At 39.2% G+C, this 22,200-nt stretch overlaps 1 protein-coding gene across 1 annotated transcript in view; it reads right to left on the bottom strand.

The window, feature by feature from the left end:
- Positions 1 to 22,200, bottom strand: part of CMPK1 (cytidine/uridine monophosphate kinase 1) — a 333,789-nt gene that overhangs the window by 61,717 nt on the left and 249,872 nt on the right. The window contains exons 4-5 of the mRNA XM_044085830.1: positions 11,557 to 11,633; positions 11,375 to 11,471 (exon numbers count right to left, since the gene is read on the bottom strand). Coding sequence (XP_043941765.1) covers positions 11,375 to 11,471; positions 11,557 to 11,633 — 174 coding nt within the window. The remainder of the gene's footprint in view (positions 1 to 11,374; positions 11,472 to 11,556; positions 11,634 to 22,200) is intronic.

Here is a 22,200-nt window from a genome sequence, read left to right as displayed (position 1 = left end):
TGAGCGGACTCGCTCATGTCAGCTGACATTTGCTGATTGAGGGACTTGTAGTGGCATGGATTTTTGGACTGCTTGGCAGTCCAACACTCCCCATGCACTCGTGCACGCTCCGTGTTAGCCTTAGAGTTGAGTCAGCGCGCCCTCATGAATATGCATGGAGGGTTGACGTCTTACTCTTAGGCTGCAGTTTCCGTGTAAGACTAATTTAGTCTTACACGGAGGATTAGTGAATCCCGGGGACTGTTTTTTTTTTTCATCCATTACCAAATGCTTTCACTTGAAGAAGAGCACTTTGCAAGTGCATTTAATCATGACAGGTCAGAACAAGTAGTGTGAAATGTACAAGGTATAATATAACTTTTAAAGGTACATCAGCAAGCAATTTTGAAATGGTGGGAAGTGAATTTGTACAAGCAGTTGCTTCCCTTGCAGCCTTAGTATGGTAATCCATTTAATACACTTCTAAAAGTTAATATTTACAGACAGCACAAACTTTTCACATCTGAGAGGGGACTAGAAAGAAGAAAATAACAGCTAGTAGACTGCTTAAGTGGGAGCACAGACTCTTAACCTGCCCTTTAGCATGGGTAACCTTAACTTTACAATAGATAATGCACGTGGGTGAAGCTGTCAATTTGGGGTAATTGCTCTTACCTGGAGGGATAAGCTTTATTTTTTTGAAAATGTACAATTTTGTGCAAGTCTGTTGCAAGTTTAACAGGTGTTAGGGTTCAAAAAATATATGTTCATAGAGGTACACCAGGCTAAACGACCACTACGACCCTTATAAGCCTACCTGTGCAACCCAAGTGTGACCTACAAATCTGACTTCTATATGGCAGAATTTTAATGACTGCCTCTATCCCTCAGACATGGGTGCCAGACCATGGTTAATTTCCAATTACCCATCCATTGGTCCAAGTTACGGTTAAACAGGTTTGAGAGGAACTCTTCCTTACATGGATGGGAAGCCTGTTCCAGAGAATGAGACTTCTCTGAGAAACGCATCTATTTTCTCCAACATGTCCTATTCATGTAGCAAGTAAAACTTAGGTCTTGTGATCTAGTAGTTCTTTTTTTCCTCAAAAATGTTTTATTTTTCAAATACAGTTGAATAAATTCCATATTATTTGTATATAACATCTTAAGATGCGATGTTTGCTCTGAGAGTCTTGCTGAAGAAGTACAGAGAAGGTCAGATGGAGTTCCATTGTGTCTTTGTGGACTTGGAGAAAGCATATGACAGAGTGCCTATAGAGAGGAGTCGTGGTATTGTATGAGGAAGTCGGGAGTGACAGAAGTATGTAAGAGTGGTACAGGATATGTACAAGGGTAGTGTGACAGCGGTGAGATCTGCCATGAGTGTGACAGATGCGTTTAAGGTGGAGGTGGGATTACATCAAGGATCAGCTTTGAGCCCTTTCTTAATCGCACTAGTGATGGACAGGTTGACAGACGAGATCAGACAGGCGTCCCCGTGGACTATGATGTTTGCAGATGACATTGTGATATGTAGTGAGAGTAGGGAACAGGTTGAGGAAACCCTGGAGAGGTGGAGATGTGCTCTAGAGAGGAGAGCAATGAAAGTCAGCCGGACCAAGACGGAATATATGTGTGTGAATGAAAGGGAGGATAGAGGAATGGTGAGGATGCAGGGAGTAGAGCTGGCAAAGGTGGATGAGTTTAAAGATCAACAGTTCAGAGTAATGGCAAGTATGGAACAGAGGTGAAGAAGAGAGTACAGGCAAGGTGGAGAAGTGTGTAAAGAGTGATTTGTGACAGACGAGTACCAGTAAGTGTGAAAGGAAAGGTCTACAAAAGGGTAGTGAGACCAGCCATGTTATATGGGTTGGAAACAGTGGCACTGACAAGAAGGCAGGAGTCAGAGCTGGATGTGGCAGAGTTAAAGATGTTAAAATTTGCAACGGGTGTGTCGAGGGTAGACATGATTAGGAATAAGTATATTAGTGGGTCAGCCCAGGATGGACAGTTTGGAGACAAAGCCAGAGAGGCGAGATTGCGTTGGTTTGGACATGTGCTGAGGAGGGATGCTGGGTATATTGGGAAAAGGATGCCAAGGATGAGGCTGCCAGGTAAGAGGAAAAGAGGAAGGCCTAAGATAAGGTTTATAGATGTGGTTAGAGAGGACATGCAGGTGGCTGGTGTGACAGAGCAAGATGCAGAGGACACGAAGAAATGGAAACAGGTGATCCGCTGTGGCGACCCCTAACCAGGAAAAGCCGAAAGAAGAAGAAGAAGAAGAACTATGTACACTATTTACATCAGCCTGACACTATAACAGAACTCAATATATACAATTACTTTATAGGTAGAACAATCCAGTTATCAGAGTGTATCTTTATAGGTATAACAATCCAGTTATCAGAGTGTATCTGTTCAATTATTGTAAAGTGTCAATCAGTAAGTCTTTTTTCCATGGATTGTTAATACATGGCTTGGGATGAATCCTTAGTTCTTTAATTTTAATTTCCAACAATGCGGTTGTCTTCAGTAGGCTGTAGAAGTCTTCCAAATTCGGTATTGTGTTTGCATTCCATCTTCTTGTTATACACTTCCTTGAGATTGCAAGAATTGTCCATACTAGATACATATTTGACTCATTCAAATGAGGACCTTTGTGCATATTTAATACAAGAGTTTTAAATAAGTTAAACGATTCATTAAATAAAGCTTGTAAAAAGGTTTTAATACCATTCCAAAATTGCTTAATTTTAACACAATCAAAAAAAATGTGAATCCAATCTGCACTGTGTATTTGCTCACACCTCCAACATATTCCCTTTGTGGAAGAATTAATTTTTGTAATTCTATCTGGAGTTAAGAATGCTCTGTGCAAGCATTTCCAATTAAAAACTTTCCAGTATTGTGTAAAGGATGTATGTTTTATTGATAATAAAATATTTTATTTAATTTCTTCAGTTAACTGTAATGAGTGTCCTTTTGTTATATAATTCCAATATGAGGATGTGGGTGTTTTAGAATTTATCAATATCTTGTAAAATTTTGAAATACTATTTCCCATGTCATAATCATTATACATGATTTCATAAAGGTATTTTGTAAGTTTAGGTATTTCTTTAAATGAAGAATTACTAATTCTTCCTAAAACTTGCGAATACATCAGAATGCTTTGCATAGTTAACCAACTGTTTGCATATCCAGAACTTTTAGTTCTTTGATACATTGAAACCAACAAACAAATCCTTTCTGTTCCCAGGAATTAATTATTTCTCTGTATATCTTATGTGGATAGCTCTTTGCAACTATGAATGGTGTTAAAAGATCAAACCAGATCTTTAAATCTATATTTGCATTAATAATTTTCCTAAATGAGTCAATGTAATAATTAATCATACGAGTTTTAGTGGGCATAGTTGTATTATATTGCATACTAATACATATGTGCCATGGCAAATTATCTGTTACTTTAATTTGTTTTGTAAATCAAATTCATTTATTATTACAGTTGGCAATTCTTTCCAATTTGCAGAATAATTTTGACTTATCCAGTCTGAGAATGTTTTAGATATTGATGCTTATATATATCTATATCTATATCTATATATATATCTATATATATATATATATATATATATATATATATATAGATATGTTTCTACATCAGGAAAGTTTAATCCTCCATTTCCATGGTCTGATATGATGTATTGAAGCTATTCTGTTTCTTTTGGGAAACCATAAAAATTTTATTAGGCATGAGTTTATTTCTTTGAGTATATTCCTTTCCGCTAACAGTTGTACTACCAAAGCTATATATAGAATCTTCGGTAGTAAAACCATTTTTTTTATTAACTGTAGTCTATCTTCAAATGTTAATATTATTTTGTTCCACTTTTCCACTGAGATTTTAATTGTATTGATGATATTGTAGTTTTTTGAGACCAATTCATTATTATCCTTGCATATCTCAATTCCTAGATATTTTAAGGTAGATACTTGTTTCCCTATGTGATTCCCCTTCGTCTGCAATTCTTTAAAAATAAAAATTTTGATTCTGATTTATTGAAATGGAGTCCTGAAGTCCTGTAAAATGTGTCTTATTAAAATATCTAATTCTTCTAATGTCTCTTTTGTATTGGATAATGTTAATATGTCAACAGCAAAGAGCATTACTTTAGAATTGTATTGATAAACATCTACTCCTTTGATTTTTGTATCGTTACATATTGAATCTGACAATATTTCAATAGCCAAAGCAAACAGAATTGGTGACATTGGACATCCTTTAATACCCTTTGTTATATGTATAGATTCAGTGGTGAAAGGACCTAGCTTAACATACGCTAAATTATTTGTGTGTGTGTGTGTATATATATATATATATATATATATATATATATATATATATATATATATATATATATATATATATATATATATATATATATTCTTTAGTAGATGAACAAAGGAAGGAGGAAAATCAAACACCAGAATTTTGAATAAATAGTCCCATTTTAGGGAATCAAAGGCTCTCTCTATATCTAAGCTAATTATGACTATTTTTTTATTAACATAATCTATAAGAGAAATTATCCTTTTAATGTTGTCATGTGTGTGTCTGATATATAAATCCAGTTTGATCACTATTTATTGTTTTGGATAGTGTTTTTTTCATTCTGTTAATATTGTCAAATATTTTATAGTCATTATTTAATAATGATATAGGTCTATATGAGGTATAAAGTTTTGAGGATTTGTTTTTCTTTAGGATTGGTGTGATTAAGGAACATCTCCAACAGGGTGGTATTAAAGCCTGTGATTGAATTTCTAATAGAGTTTTATGGAAGAGGGATAGTATCTTTGAAGGAAAAAAGTTTATATATTTCCATAATTACGCCATCTATACCTAGAGCTTTATTATTTTACCCTCTTTTATTGTATCTATAATTTCTTTGTAAGATATGGACACTTGCAGATCTAGTTTTATTTTTTCTGGTATTTTTTTTTATATTAGAACATTTTTCATCTAGATTTAATTGATCAATATGTACATTTTTGGAAAGGTTCGATATAGTGATTTCTATAGGCATTAAGAATGTCACCTATATCTGAGACATTTTTCCCTTTCTTTTCATGGAAGATACTTTTAATGTTAATTAGCTTTTGATTGTATTTTAATTCTTGTGGATAAATTATGTAGATATTTGGGAGAAATTGCCAATGTGTTAGAATTTCACTGTATTTACTGTTTAATACTTCTACTTTCTTTTTTATCTCCAAATGATTTTGATTTTTTTCAGTTTTTACTGACAAAAGTTTGGATTGTAGATCTAGAAATTCAGAATCCCAGTCTGATTTTTTTTATACCAAGTTAGGGTTTAACCATATATGTAAGCTTTTAATGAGTCCCATATCATTATTTTATTTATCTCTGTGGCGTAATTAATATCTAAGAAGAAGAACTGTCATTCAGATAACCAGGGTTTGAACTCTGACTTTGGTTATATATGCTGGAATTCTGGCATTGGGGATCAAATAGTTCGATACTAAAACTTCAAAATGGGTACAATCAATTGGGGTCTGAAAAGGGGCAGGGAGTGCTTGAGAAATTAATGATTTTAGAGTGCAAGTCATGGGCAGCAAATATTTTATCTATTCTAGTTTGGGTATCAAATCTGTGATCTTGATGGGAAAACAACAGAGACTTATCTTCTTTAAATTTGAAAGTATCTACAAGATGAAATGATTCTACCCACTTGTTTAATGCTTTTGATACAGCAGATGTATGCAGCGGTCTTTTATTTGTAGTTTCAGAAATATCAAATATACAGTTAAAATCTCGTCCTAATATTAAGTTGCCTTTATAATTATTGGAAATTAAATCCAAGTGTTTTTTTTTTTTTAACCGTTCCTGATCTGGGAACCAGTATAAATTGGCTAGGGTCCATATTCGGTTATTATATTTAACTATTACTAATGCCATAAGGCCTTCTTTATCTTCATACTTATAAATGATTTCTGGGTTAATCACATTTGTTTTCAATAAAATTGTTACCCCTTTTGTCTTTGTCTTATAAGTGGATGCACCAATATCATACATTCCTTAGGACTCTATTTGTAATTGTCATTTGTTTTGAAATGAGTTTCTTGAAGGAAGACAATTTGTGCTTTGTTCAGTTTTAAATTTCAGTAGATTTAATCTCTCGCTAGGATTGTTTAAGCCATTGGTATTTAAAGATAAAGTTAAGGAAATTATCAGTTTTATACTTTGAGTGTATGTTTTGGTCAGGCATACTAAACATGCTTTTGTGAAATAAATTTAAACTAATAAATGTTAACAAAACTAACATCTGCACTAGCCATGGAATGAAAAGTTCCTAATCTGATGGATAAACCTAAGTCTATCAGATTATCACTCATGCCTTTACAATCCAGAACATCTGAGCTCCATAAATTGAATTATCATATGGAGAATATTTGTCATAGGAATAAGCAATATTTATATTATTTTGAACAGATCTAGAACTATTGTAGATTAAACAGAATTCTAATATAAATGTCTACTTATTGTATAAGCAATTAATATTTACATGAAAGATGACACGCAATTCAATCATAGTAAAGTAGGATGCATCATATATAAAACCCTCAGTAAAAGATTATAAGTTATTAAACATATTCACCCATATTAAGTCTTTCAAAACATATTACTTAATATAAATAGATGGTAATATTTATACCTAATAATGTTAATACAATGTATTTTACCAGATACATCAGAAGTTATATTTCATTGTTTGCCAATCACGGTTTGTTGCTAACTTATTTAAAACATCAAGTTTGTTTTATGCAAACATTGATGAAAGTTAGTGAATGTTAATTATTAGTGCATCCCTCTTCCCCCCATTTCTTACACAAGGATTTTAATATCGGTCATTTCTTATTATAAAATGAGTGAAGTTATAGGTTAAAAACAATGATTACAAGCTCCCTTTCCATATTCATAAATTGCCATTTTACGGCATATACTGAAAGTTTTGAGATTTAAATGGCAACATTCTATTTTGTATAATCAGCAAATGTTAAACTGAGTGATTGTCAATTTAATACTATTTGCTCAGAATGCGATTGTTATATTCTGTGACATTTCAAGTTCAGACTTCTATTGTTTCTCTTGAACAACTCTGTCAGTTTGATGTCATGTATGAAATATTGGTTACCCTGGTAACAGCTCAATTACTGTATGTGGTCAAGATGGGTTACAAAAACTACAATTCAAGTTAAAGCAATTACATGACTTGTTATGCATATTCACTTATATAAGAAATAATCATGCTTCCCCTTGACATTCAATGTAGTAAGTCATTTAAGACAAGTTAAGACAGTAGTATTATACACAAGTCCATGTTATTAAATCCTGCCTTTAATATCTACATTCAGCAGACTGCTGCATCTTATATGAAGAGTATATATGTTGTCTAGATTTACTAAAATCATACATTACATAACTATTGCGTTTCTTTTTTTTATTTTTTGCTGTTGCTTAGTTACTTGAGAGACCACAAGCTGTAATGTTTATTCTTATTATTAGCTCCTTCCAAGCATGTTTATACAGTCCATAGACTTTAAATTATGAGACCCTTCTAGTTTGTTACAAGTATATTTCCATTGTTACATACACACATACCAGTACTTAAAGCATGGGCAACAATGCCCATCCAGTTTTGCCAGAATATCATTCACTAGTTCATGTGGTGTGTTTCCAGGCTGTTCTTAAAATATCCAAACCAATATTTGTCCGGTTCCATTTTACCAGCCTGTCCCATGCAGTGGCCACTCTGCCAGTGAACCACTCAACACTCTTTCCATTCCCACAGATATTTCCATGAAGGAAATCTGATGAATCTTTAGTACTTCCCGGCAACCCCAAACACTCCTAGAATCAGCTATCCCCATATGCCCAACACATCTGAGCAAGCTCACCTTCCAGACCACTGCAAAGGGTTCTGCACAAGACCAAGTGCTGTTAGTCTTTCACAATAACCCAGACTTCCACTCTTATGCAAGTCCTAAACGTGTTTGGACAAAAATACATTGTAAATATAAAATTGCGATTATTTATTTTTTTATCAAGAATCAACTTAATGAGCTAACCGAAGTGTTGGGAGACCATCAATATGTGTACATGTGGTTTAAAATGGCCCTTTTGTTATATAGATTTTATTTTTTTTTTAAAACCAAAAACGTCATTGCTGAGAACCATCTCGGAGGCTCCTCAGAGCCATTAAGCATCATCATCACTCTGTCTCAGTTACCATAGCAACCTGGGAGCATCTGTTTCTGTTAGCGTTCTGTGTACTGCATACCAGAGGCTCGCGATGCACTTGAAGCAAAGCTTCACTTCACTGCAACTTGAAGCCTAAATTCCCTCCCTTTCAGCGAACCAGCAGCCAGGAAAGGAACAGAGAGCAAAGAGATAAAAAAAAAAAAAACTCCCAACAAGCCGCCACAACAAGAGACAGCACACTCCTCCAGCCCTCCCACCTCTCACTCAGATGTACAAGCAAACCATTCTCGGCCAAAATATCCCAAATCACAGTTCTATCCACCCCTTCCTCTGCATCCAGGCTAAAACACCAAATGTCTCTTCCTAATACACAAGCATCAGTAAACCTCGATAACAAGCCGTAACCCACAGCTTCCCAGAGATGAAAACGGCAACATACAACAGATGCCAGACACAGCTGCAACCACATAAACCATATCAGGATTGATCAAACAGCACTCAAAGCTATGATACCTGCCATAATTGACATTAACTATGTTTATACACAATAATGACATTTGTACTAGCTGCCAGACAAAGCTGCATCCATGCATACCATACCAGGATTGATCAAACAGCACTTGTAGCTATGATACCGGCCATAATTGATATCAACTATATTTAACCAAAATAATGATGACATTTGTACTAAGAGCTTCCTACTATTACTTAACCAGGACATAACATGACATTTCTAAATCATACTTTAACTGAAGAAGGCATTAGTCTCCATGACATTTTTTTTTCAAAAAACACTACTGTTACTGCTATATGTCGTTAATTTGTTACATATGAGTCTGAACTCGGATGACTGGTACCTTGTTGAATTACTTAAATTATTATAAGTAAAATCAATGAAAAATGAAGATAAATCTTCATGGAGTTCAAGTAGGGGAATAGAAACTTCTATGTTTGTATTATATGTTGCTTTGTTTGGCTTATACATAATGTAAATAGTAACCAATCTTGACCTACCTTTGTTTGTGAAGAATTATTGGACTCTTTGAACATTCTGAATAAATCATTACTGTTTCTCAGTTGATTAAGAAACCCTCCTTTTTTCAAAATAAAAACAGAGGACAAGTGATGTCCCATATTGGTTGATACTTTGAGAGATGTAGTTGTTAAGAGTTACTTTTTGGGACCGCTATCTTGGAATCTGTTTTTGTTTCTTCTTTCTAGCATCAGTCCAAGGATTGGTTTCTTTTATTCTTTTAGGAGTAGGGGCCATCCATTCCATTTCTTCTGGGATAGACACTGTTGTTTTTGATAAATATAGTAGCTTCTAAGTCATTAAAGGTTCTCATCTCACTGGCAAAAACTACTTTTATCTTAGCTGGAAAGGCCAGCTGTGCTTTAATGCTGTTTTGTTTCAACAGTTTTATTATTGGCCAGACTTTTTCCTTTGTTCTAGTATTCTGGAAGAATAATCATTGCCAAATCTCATCAGGCTTTGACTGTATTTTAAGGGTGATTTTCTCCAAGCAGATTTTAATATTAGTTCCTTGTCCAGAAATGAAAAATTTTATAACTATGGATCTAGGGGGAGTATTTGTTGAGTTAGAAGCAGGTTCCGCAGTGCTCTATGCGCTCTATGCCCTTTCAATTCCAAATGAAAGTCCCTCTTTCAAGTCTAAAAATTCAGAAATCCAGGTTAAGAATGAAATAAAATGAATAAAATGAAATTTGCACATATATATTTTTTACCAAAAAATCTTTTACTAAAATTTAGTGGATGATATATCAATATATCACTTGGATAGTGAATTATTTTACAATTATTAACATGGATTTAATCTTTAGATATATTTGTACATAAATAAACAATTAAGTTTGTTATGTGTATATTCACTTTTTGAAGTAGTAATTGTTCTACATATATATATATATATATATATATATATATATATATATATATATATACTTAATGAATTTTTGTATGTGCTGAAAAGTTATATTATAAAAGTATAAATGGTTTAAAAGTATAAATGTTTAAAATAATTTAAACAGACCAAAATAAGTAAATGTCATATTTCTATTTTATATATAAAGGTCACTTTAAATTTTGAAGTACAATTGAATTAACTCATGAATTAATCAATTAGTTAAATAGTATAAAAGGAGTTCATTTTGAAACCTGTAATGTGATCCTTTGAAGGCGAATAGCCGAGGTACCAGATCGTTGATGGAATCAAGAACATTGGTGGAACCTGACTGTTGGTGTGTTTTTGGTAAGAATTAACTAATGTCTTCTCCTTCAGTGTTTACAGGAAGACCAAAGATGCTTACGTAGTTTCTCCTTTCCCTGTTTTCTAAGTCAACTCTTTTGTTAAGCAGCCATGTATTCTGTTTAAGCAGAAATTCTTTTTGGAATTCTTCCTCTTTCAGTCTCCCTTCAATGTCATTTAAAGAAGTCTCTATATTTATTTTTGTATGGAGTTACTATAATAGTTCCTTAAGAGTATCTGTCTGTTTTTGAGAATTTAATTTGAGGTTTTCTAAGTAATTTTTAAAGCCATCGTAAGGTAGATGTCATCAATTGCAGTTCTTTGTTTTCAAAGCAGCATCTGGAGGACAATTCCTTGAGTTGTTCATATTCAGTGACTCAATATATCCCCAAGTTACTTGACAGGAAAATTTTTGTACATCTCCACCAAAATTGATATTTATGTAGTTTAGTAGTTTATCTATAGATTTCTGACATTTTAAATTTGAAAATAACATTTTCCTATATTATACTAGTTTATGGAGCTCTCAAAATTCACTGCTCTCAGGTAGCCATCTAGGCTCCGCCCCTCTACATAATTATTTGTGGACACAGTTCAACTAGAAGGGCATCATTCTCAGAGATGGACAGTTTACCGGTTTTAAAAATGGCCTTGGACAAAACATGAATAAACAAATGACCAAAAGAATGACTAAGAAAACACCAAAGAGAAACAGTTATTTACACATTTTCATGACTAACTAGAAGGTGTTGAGACCTGTACAATTTCAAAAATCAAACAGTAACATGGCAGAAGGAAACAATTTGTTTTCTATAAATGCCATCCTTTCAGTCTTACTTACTTCGTCAATACCTTTGGAACCATCAACTTTTCTAACTTTGCCTTGTTTTTCATAAAGCTCTATAATAGGCTTTGTGGACTCCTGGTAGGTCTTTATTCTGCAATGTAAACCATCAAACGTTCAGTGAAAAGATCAGCACTTGGCTTTAATTTCAGAAACAAAATAAACAAAGTACATACAACCTTTTTTGTAGGCTCTCTCTATTGTCATCAGTTCTTCCACTGCTTTTCCCTCTTTCGAGGCAGCGGTCAATACAAACCTAGCAATAAAATATGTCAATTAATGACATCCAATTTCAATATAATAAAACAAAGTTACAGTGTAACACAAAATTTATCATTTTAAGCACATATGCAGTAATCTATATTTTTAAAGCAAGTGTTTAAACTGCAAATTATGCCATTTCGATTAGAGTATCTGCCTTTTCTGTTGTCTTAAATGAGCCAATGACACAGTAGGCTACAAAATACAACACTGAAAATGTGTACTTCTGAAAAAGGCAGTTCAGTTTACAAACAGATCAGGAAAAAAAGGTCCAAGCAGCTGTGCTCAGGGAATCATTAAACATAAAAAGCATGCCAGCAAAGTACTTTTGTGCAAGTGTATTTACCATGAAATTAACATTTGAATGGCGGAATCACTGCAGAAGGATGCCTTTATATGACTGGGAATTAGCCCAAGACAAAGTCATAAGCCTTCTAGCCACATCTTTTCAGCAATTAGGTATTCATAGGAGCATGTGGTTGCCATCTTGTATTGTGGCAATTTGGAAGAGCCCAATGATAACAATAGCAGCAGGTAGCCAAAACAAGCAGAGATATCAAGAAAGACGCATGCGCCTGATGCTCCTGTCAACGGGCAAATAAACCTGCAAAGGCAAAGCCAGCCTTACCTTTTACACAGAGTATCCAGCTTGTAATGCCTACAGAAAGAATAACCAAAAGTTCCAAAATCAACTTTGCAAATGCGCCAGCCAGAAATGTCTTTGGAGAAGGCCAACAGTAAGAGCAGCTGCCCTTGCAGACTGCACTCTAACTTGCCCATCCAAGACCCTGCTATATCTATCATACTGAAAGATAATGCATGATGCAGTTAACCCAGCATTTGGGAACAGTTTAGATTCTGGTCAGCACTGCTTGTCTATCATAACTGATACAAACAACCAGTCAGTTAATCTGAAGTCCTTGGTGTTGGTGTACCCCAGTTGTCTTTGCACACAGACAGCAAGATACATTCTCTCACTTTTTTCAGGATAGGGATAGAAAAAGTACAGTTGTGTACACTTCCCATAAATGTAGATGTCGAGTGTATTCACTGTTGCAGTCATCATATTTGGGTTATCCCTGCCAGGGTAGCCCTCGGCCGGCCCGAATACCAGAGGCTTAGTATTTCTGTGTCGTCTGCTGTTGCTTCAGGACTGACATCAGGTCGTCAGTAGTATAAAGTAAGGCAGCTGACACCATTACATCAGTTTTTCTTGCCCAAACCTGTCAGGAGCCCCCAAGTAGGAGCTAGGTTCTGGTGGAGAAACCCACCAGTATAAATATCAATATGTCCCTTAGAAAGAAAAAAAGAGAAGAAAGGGGGATGGAGGTAGGGAAACCAGGACTGCAACAGAGAATACACTCAAACATCTATATTTATGGTAATTGAACTATATTCTTCATGTTACACTGTTGCAGTCATCACATATGTGTTGATTCCCCAAAGCTGAGTAAAAAGGTGGAAGCAGTCAAAGAAACTAGGGGCTGGCTAGGATGCCCTGCAACACTGCAAAGGCAAACCCTTGCCCTGGATCTGGAAAAGAGAGGCAGGTGGTAATGTTTGGCAAAAGTGTGAACAGATGTCCAGGTGGCAGCCTACAGGATGTCCGTGGTGCAGACTCCACTGAGGAAAGCTGCAAAGGTGGAGGCTGCTCTGGTGGAGCGAGTCCTGACTCTCTTGGGGGGAAGCTTTCCATGTTGTTTGTAGCAGAAATGGATGCAGTATGCTATCCATTTGGAAATGGTTTGTTTAGAGATGGCTTTGCCTTCTGCCCCTGTAGCAAAGTTAACCAGCAACCGATCAGACTTTCTGAAGGATTTAGTCCTGTCTAGATAGAATCTGAGCTGTCTGTGCACCTCTAGAGTGTGCAGATTATTTCTCCTCCTTGTTCTGGGGATTAGGAAAAAAGGTGGTCAAATGAATGGATTGGTTGAGAGTCACAATGGACACCACCTTGGGCATGAAGGAGGGATTAGTTCTGAGGGATACCCTGTCAACATAGATGATGATGAAGGGTTCCACAGCCATGAGCACTTGCAGCTCGGAGATTCTTCTGGCTGAAGTGATGGCCAGAAGGAATGTTGTTTTTCAGAAGAGAAATTTTAGCTCTGCAGAAGAAGCTGGTTCAAAAGGGGGCAGGACGAGCTTTTCTAAAACATAGTTAAGGTCCCAAGCTGGGGTGGATGCCCTTCTGGGTGGCCTCAAGTTGCTAGCCCCTCTTAGGAACTCTGATCAAAGAGTGTGAGAAAAGGGGCTGCTCAGTGGGAAAATGAAAAGAAATAGCAGCGGTAATTTTTATACAGGAGAAAGAGGCCACTGTGTAGTAGGTCAGCTAATTAATCCAGGATGAGAGTGAGGGAGGGCTGTGCCATATTGGCTCCTTTAGCCTGGATCCAGGTGCAGAATCTTTTCCATTTGTCAGCATAAGACTTTCTAGTGCTAGGGCACCTGGCCTCACGGATAACATCTAGAACCTGTTTACTGAGGTTGGCAGATTGATCCGGGGTTAGGGAATAAGCCAAGCTGCCAAATTGAGTGTTTGCAGTTGGGGATGCATAAATTCCCCTTCCCTCTGGGTCAGGAGGTTTGGAATGCGAGGAAGATGCCATGGTGGCAGTGGTGACAGGCTGCGCGCGCAAGGGGTACCAGTGTTGGTGAGGCCAATCTGGAGCTATAAGAATTGTCCTTGGTTTTTCCTCCTTTATTTTGAGCAGTACCCCAGGGATGAGAGGTAGTGGAGGAATGGCACAGACCGACAGATTGACCCAGGGGAAGGACAGGGCATCCACTTTCCAAGCCATGCAGTGATGCTCCCTGGTGCAGAATTTGCTGAGCTGACGGTTGGTGTGGGAGGCAAAGAGAACAACCTTCAGAGTGCCCATTTCTGAGTTATTAAGGTAAAGGTTCTTCTGTTGAGCTGCCACTCATGTGGGTCCAGAAGATTTCTGCTTAATTGGTCTGCCAGAGAGTTGGGAGAGCCTGGTAAGAATTGGCTAACAGGTGCAGTTGCATGGCAGAGGCTGTGTGCCAAAGGGTTATGTATGGCCAGCCTGCATAGAGGGTAGGAGTGAGTCCCTCCCTGCTTGTTGATATACCACATCACAATGGTGTTTTCTGATCAGGAGAGCCCCTGGGGAGAGAAGGGGTTTGAAAGATATCAAGGCATGCTGGACAGCCATTATCTATTTTTGGTTGATGTGCAGAGGGATTTGTTGCGGGCTCCGTTGGCCCTGTATGCACCTGTCGTCCAGGTATGCACTCCAAGCATAGTCTGATGCGTCTGTGGTGAGGGACTGGCCAGCGAGGGATGGTGTGAAAGGCAGGCAGTCCCTTGTTGTGGGATCATGCTGTTGCCCACCAAAGACTTTTACGAGGCAAGGAATTATAAGTATAAGAGTTTCCAGGTTTTGACAGTGTTGACACCAAATGTGTTTTAAGTACCATTGAAGTTTCCTCATATGCAGTCTGGCATATGGAATGAGTAGTATACAAGATGCCATGAACCCCAGAGCTTGCAAGATCTTACTTGCAGATAACTGGAGCCTGGTGGCTAGTTGAGAGAAGTAGGCTGTCAGGAAAATTTGTTTTTATGGTGTAAGGAATGCCATCTGGGATGCTGTGTCCAGGTTTGCTCCCAGGAAGATAATCCTTTGGGTGGGCACCAGTTTGGATTTCTTTTCGTTGACTATGTACCCTAGGGAGGTTAGTAGGGTCTTTACAAAGGCCAGGTGCTTGAGCAGCTTTTCCTGGCTGTCTGCCTGATTAAGGCAGTCAGCTAAGTATGGGTAAATCTGGATATTCCTTTGTCTGCAGAAGGCAATGGCCGTAGTTAGACATTTTGTGAAAACTCTGGGAGCAGTAGGTAAGCCAAAGGGAAGCACAGAGAACTGAAAAAGTGTTGAGATCCTGCCCTGACACGGAGACATTTCCTGCAGGATTCCCTTATAGGAATGTGGAGGTAGGCCTCTCTTAGATCCAGGGTGGCTAGCCAAGCGTCCTTGGAAAGCATGGGTAGCAGCTGCTAGAAGGTGAGCATTTTGAATTTTGGGATCACCATGAAGGTGTTTAGAATGGATAGATCGAGGATGGCACCAGGTGCCCTCTTTTCTGGGCACCAGAAAAAGTCTGGAGTAGAAACCATGGCTTATCTGTTCTGCAGCAACTATTGTCCTCATAGAAAGCAGGGAAAGGATTTGCTTTTGAGCCTCTGCCAACTGGTTTGGAGATAGACATGGGAACCCTTTTGGGGTTGGAAGGGTGTGGAAGGAAAATTTGTATCCGTGAGACACTATGTTGAGAACCCAGTGGTCGTTGGTACTGGTGGCCCAGGTGCTTGCGTGAAAGGAGAGTTTTCCTCCTAGGGGTAAGTGAAGGTGGGCAGAAGGAGTGTGTGGGGGAGGTAAGTCATTGTGAGTTCTTACCATAAGGGGGTGGTTTAGAACTCCCTGGTTTTGAAGTGGAGGTAGTCCATTGCTTAGATCTCAGCATTCCCTATGGCTGCTGTCTGGGGGGGGGGGGGGGTCTGAATCCCCAGGGCCTATGCTGGACTGGCTTGGAGGGAGCAGAAAAAGGACCGGTGTTTGGTGGGATAACGCCTGCTGAACCTGGGGGTGGCTGGACTTATAAGAAATCCTTAACTGTTTGCATAGATTTTGCTTTTTCTTCCATCATTTTTAAGACCTCTTCTGCCTTACTGCCAAATAAGTTGCCTTTGTGCAGGGGGGCAACAATTTAGATTTGAAAAGGTCTGGCAGGAGCGGTTCCTTAAGCCATGCATGCCTTCTAATGACAGATCCAGTGACTGCTGCCCTGCATGAAGCTTCTAGGGCATCAAAACCACAGTGCAATGTGCGTTTAGTTACTTGAATTGCAGAATGCATTAACTCTTGCAATTCTTTAGATTCTGCCCAAGAAGGAAATGAAGACATTTTTTGTTTGAGGATTTCCAGGGTATGTTGCTGAAATTTTAGCATATGGAACTGACAATTTAGTGCCCTGATAGCAAGAGTAGCTGAGGTGTATACTTTTTTAGCCCATCTGTCTACTGCTCGGGAATCCCTATCCGAGGGGGTGGGATTCTTAGCAGAGGTTGCTTTAATCCCTTTAGGCCCTTGAGAAATTAACTCAGGTCAGCAGTAGGATTTTTTAAAAAGAAATTTGTGTGAGTCAGGGACTCTAAGTACCTATCTGGTTTTCTGGGCGCAGGAGGGAGGGTGTCAGGAGTCAAGCTGGATGCCAGGAAAACATCCTCCACAACATCCAGGATAGCCAAAGGTCTGTGCTGTTGAAGATCTAGGAATTCCGAGAGTCGCTTTTTAGACTGAGGGTAGTCTTGACTTTACCACTGGAAATGCTCCCTTAAGGTATGCAGGGTTTCCACAAAGGAAAAATCCTCTAGGGGAGAGGCTGAAGGGATGGAATCCTCTGCATCAGAATCTTCATAAGTAGAGAGGGGTTGCTTATCTTCATATTCAGAAGCACCAGAGTCATCTGACTCTTGTTCAGACAGAACTACAGGGGGCAGATCTCTTTTCCACTTGGAAGGGGTAGCTTGCCTCCCCTGATCAGCATGATAAGGTCTTCCCCATTTTAAACATCTGAGATTGAAACAAGGAAGCAGGAGCCTGAGAGGGAGTCGGTTTCTTGGGCGAGGTTCGTACCCTGGGGGCCTAAGAAACTCGGTCGTTTTCAAAAGAACAGTAGTAGCGAAAGAAGAAGTCTGTTTGTGTCGAGAACCGGTAGTGCGAAGGACTTCCTCGGAAGCTGGTGCCTGCTCAGCAGTTCCGGACCCATCCAAGGTAGAGATGACCGCAGGATCCTTAGTCGAAGAAGAGTTTTGCGGCATACCAGACTCCAAAAGGGTCTCAGTAACAGCCTGTGAATCAACAGAAGCTGGCATCAGGGGCAGCAAAAGCACCTCACTGAGGACCGGAGAACTGAAGACTAACTTAACGGAAGTCTCGTTAGTAGATTTGGACTTGTGCGGTCTGTCTTTATCTTTAAATTTTTTTCGGAAGATCCGTTGTCTGATGACTTACCGAAGCCAGATCGGAATTAGAGGGCTGTAAGCGAAAATACTTGGCTACAATAAGGGCCCGACGATAGATGGTTCTGGCGTTGAACAAAGCACAGAAGCAACAACGGGGGACGTCGTGGTCTGGGCCTAAGCAAGTGACACAGTAAGAATGGAAGTCTCGGTGTGGTATTTGCTTTCCACAGGCGAAACAATTAACTTTTTCTGACATCGTGCAAGAAAAAAGCATCCCCAACGGGGTACTTAGCTTCAGAATACTTCAACTTGGTAGACGAAACTAAGGTAGCGGCCTACCGGCACTCGTGCAAACTGCTTCGGGCTCCACGGCAAGAAAGACTGATGCAATGGCGTTGGCTGCCTTACTCTGTACTACTGACTACCTGGATGTCAGTCCTGATGCAACAGCAGCCGATGCAGAAATAGTAAGCCTCTGGTATTCAGGCCGGCCGAGGGCTACCCTGGCAGGGATAACACAAATGTGATGACTGCAACAGTGAAACATGAAGAACATCTGTCAGATGGACAATGATTTCGAATTATTTCAGATCTTGCCACAGGCATTAATGAGGGGGTTGCTTTCAAAGATAATGTGTCGTTTATAAAGGTAATACATTGTCTCCTTTCACTTCATGGCCTGCAGTCTGTGGGAAATGCTACTAGGAAGTGAATCTTCCAAGACAAATGTTTCAGTTTAGCTGTAAGGCAGGTTTAAAAAGAGAAAAAGTCAGCATCTCTTAAAGTTCAGTTCCTGTTCTGGGGAGATGGAGTATCCATTCTGGTCAACATCTTCCCTAAGATGCAAGTAGAAATGGGCGATACATGAACCTTTATAAATGAACAAGGCAGGCTTTCTTAAAACAGATCTTGGGAATATGGCACAGGAAGTTTATTCTTTATTCAAAACCAGTGTGAAACCCTTGTTCATTTAGATAAAATGGACATCCTAATATTTGGCCTTCTTGCATCTGTAAGAATATGGACAACACCTATTCAGAATGTCTGTGTGAAAATGCACTGAAATCTTCCAAACTGTAAGCATTAGGCTCTTGAGGTTCAGATAAAACAGTATCCTGCCCTAAAGTGACAATCTTGCATATACAATTTGTAATGAGCAATGAAAGAATGAGTACTGGATTAAGTGGCAGGTGCACAAATGTCATCTGTTGAAGTTCTTGAAAAGAAGTCAAAAGTGGAAACAGATCTTATGGAATAAGCACTTGTGGGGTCTTGGTAATGTCAAACCATTTTCCTTAAAAAAAACTGAAATGCACAAATCAGTGAGCCACTTAGCTAAAGTTACTTTAGACACAGACTGACACAATTTAGCCTTTGAAAAGAAAGCAAAACTGGTCAGACTTTCTGAAATTCTTTGTTCCATGGAGGTAGAACTTAAGCTGTCTCTGCACATTCAACAAAGCATACCTCCCCCCCCCTTATTAGAGAACTATGGAAAGAAATCTGCCCAAATTAATAAACAGAGAACAGATTTTGACGCTACCTTCAGAAGAAAAGTGTTGGTACGAAGGGAAACTCTCGTCTATGAAAAATTAGGTAAGGTGGTGGTCAACATAGAGCCTGGGAGTTCAGACAGTCAGCTAACTGATGTAATAGCAACTAGATAAATGGTCTTCCAAGACAAGAAAGTCACTTTGGCTGCAGTTTCAAAGGGGAACTGTGTCAAGGGCCTGAAGAAGAAGTGTGATCCTTAATAGGTGGTCTCAGTAGAAAAATATCTTTAAGGAACTTCTTGCATAGCATGAGAGAGAGACCACAAAAGAATGGTCTTTGGCAATATGAAAATTGGAAATCGTGGAAAATTCAAATGTGACTGCATAGTAACTTGTTCCACTATGGAAAATCAATGCAAGAAAATTTAAGAGCTGGAATGGGTGCGGAGAAAGGATCCAGGTGTCTCTCAAGGGCCCAAATAGAGAACCTTTTACAATTTGCTCTTGTATACCTTCCTAGTAGGATCCTTTTGGGAAGATGTAAATATATACAAGACCTGGAAAAAAGCCTGGACTGTCTAGCCATTATTGGAAATAGAGAAACCATGTGGTCAGCTTCAGGACTTGTATGTCCAGATGAGGCAAGTCTGGACAGGTGAGACAGAATATCAGAAGGAGGATCCAGAACCCAAGGAGCGAGTATCAGGTGAAGACAAAGGAAGAGAAAGGAAACCACACTTGACAAGGTCAGAATGGGACAATGAGGATCACCTTGCTCTTCTGTTGACATGATTTCTGTAGAAACTGAGATAAAGGGAGTAGGAGGAAAAGCATAATGAAGACCGGGGGGGGGGGGGGGCGCAATTATGAATCATAATGTCTCTCAGCAACTCCCCGCCTGGGGGGGGGGGGGGGTCACGGCAAAATACCTACTGCATTTGAAGTTTTGGGGAGAAGAAGAGAGCTAGCACCATGGCTGTCCCCCACTGATGAAATATCTGCTTCACCAATGAAGGTTTTAAAGATCACTCATAAGGCAGTAGAACAGATCTGTTCAGATAGTCTGCTAAAGCAATGGACTTTCGAAGAATGTGCATTACTAACAGAAAGTGGATAGAAGAGATCACTCACTGAGACACTCTCACTGGGTTTTAACACAACGGGTAAGAGTGGGTTCTCCCAGTGTCTGTTGATGCACAAGACTAATGACATTTATTTCTCTATGGCAATCATCCCCCGAGGAAAAATGTCTGGAAAGGCCTGCAACATTAGGACTGCCCTCCTCTTTAGGACACTGGTGTGAGGACTGGCCTCTAAGGTGGAACACGTGCCTGTCCCAGGTAGAGTCCATGGTAAGCAGAAAATTGGGTAATAGCAGAACAAAGGGGTGACAATGAGAAACATCTGGTACGTGAATCCACCAGGTTACATGCTCCTTGCATATCTTGGTGATTCGAATGGGAAAGTTCATTTGGGGGGGGTTGTTGATTTATCAACCACTGGACTACCAGTGTCCACTGCAGTACCCTGATATAAAATCTTGCCAGTGGTACAGGTGTTATGGAGGCTACCATCGAACTGAGAAGCTGCAGAACCAATTTGGCTGGGGGTGAATGAAGAGAGACAACAGGTGTTACAGCCTGATGATGTAACATGGACAGTCTGGAATGAGGAAGTCTTGCTATTTAGGAAACTGTATCCAGGTGAGCACCTATGAACTCCAGGACATGGGTGGGAGACTGAGACTTGTAGTGGACTGTGATGCCAACACTGAGACACAAGTGGAGCAGGTAGTCCCTGGTGCAAGAAAAAAGATGCTTGGTGGGAGCACAGAAGAGCGAGTCGTCCAGGAAAAGAAACAAAGAATCCAAGTAAGGATACGCTCAGGATCCAAGCAATCTCAGGTGAGCTGCAACCACTGCAATACATCTGAACACCCAGGGGGCTGTAGAGAGACCTATGGGGCTGGGCTCTGAACTAAAAGTGACTAGCTCCCAACTGGAAGTGACCATCTGTCTATTTTGATGTGACAGTACTACACATCCTGGAGATCTATCAAGCACATCCAATCACCTTCCACAATACAGGCAGAATGAACTGACCATGATAATTGAGAACTTGAGTGTGACAGTTGGTTCACCAAAAAGAATCTTGAATAACTTTCAAACCCTTTCTGGTCTGGCAGGACCATTTGGAGGATTCCTTCATTTGTTTCTGGATTTCTAATATTGTGTCTTCTCTGATGGGGGAGGCACATTGGGTAACCTCTTTGATATGCTTGCTGGAAGACAGGGAGATGGACTACAGAAGCCTCTAACTGCCTGCACCCAGATGTCTTTGGTGATTGACATTCAGGCCTCTGGGTGCAGAGACAAGCAGCCCCCAAACCACTTCCAGAGTGCAGCAACCAGGCAATCCCTTAGGGGCACTGGTATGGCTTTGCAATGAAGGGACCTCTGAAATCCTGAATTTGCAGGCCTCCTCTGCCTTAGGGGCAACCCTCTTTTATTAGAGTTTCAATCTCTTCCTCAGTGGGATCCATCTCCATAGGAGTCCAGGAGGAAAAACTCTGATTTTCAAAATCAGATCTTTCTTTTCCCCTTTCTGGTTCCTGGAGAATGTCCAGTGGGGCGCTAGGGGTTAGAAAACTACGAGTTTTCCCATCCTGTTCACTCCTGAAGAGAATTTCTTTAATCTTTGATTCAAAATGGGCTGTTCACTCTAACAAAGCATTGATGAAAGACATCTTAAAAGGCTCTGCAAAGTTGCACAAGTGCATCCCAGGCATGCCACCGAACAGTAATGCCTGAACATGCAGCTCTAGATGTACCATTTGCCACGTGAGATCAGAAGCATGGAGGTGATCAAGATGGACTGAAGGGTGGCCAGCTGCAAAGACATGCCTTCCCTGCCCTATGAAGATATGGACCCAGTGAGGGACTTTGAGAGCTCTAAGTCAAGCCCTTCTGGAATCTGGTAAAGTGTGCCAAATAAATCGTTACCATAAAGTTTCCCAAAAGACCATCACTTTTTTTAACCCCCTTGACTTACCTTCTTTTGAAGTGCTCTTAAAAAATGAT

Source organism: Protopterus annectens, chromosome 10.part0 (assembly GCF_019279795.1).
Source record: "Protopterus annectens isolate FY-2018-M chromosome 10.part0, PAN1.0, whole genome shotgun sequence".
Classification (NCBI taxonomy): domain Eukaryota; kingdom Metazoa; phylum Chordata; order Ceratodontiformes; family Protopteridae; genus Protopterus; species Protopterus annectens.
Note: the sequence above shows the minus strand (reverse complement) of the source record. Positions and strands in the feature narration are given on the sequence as shown.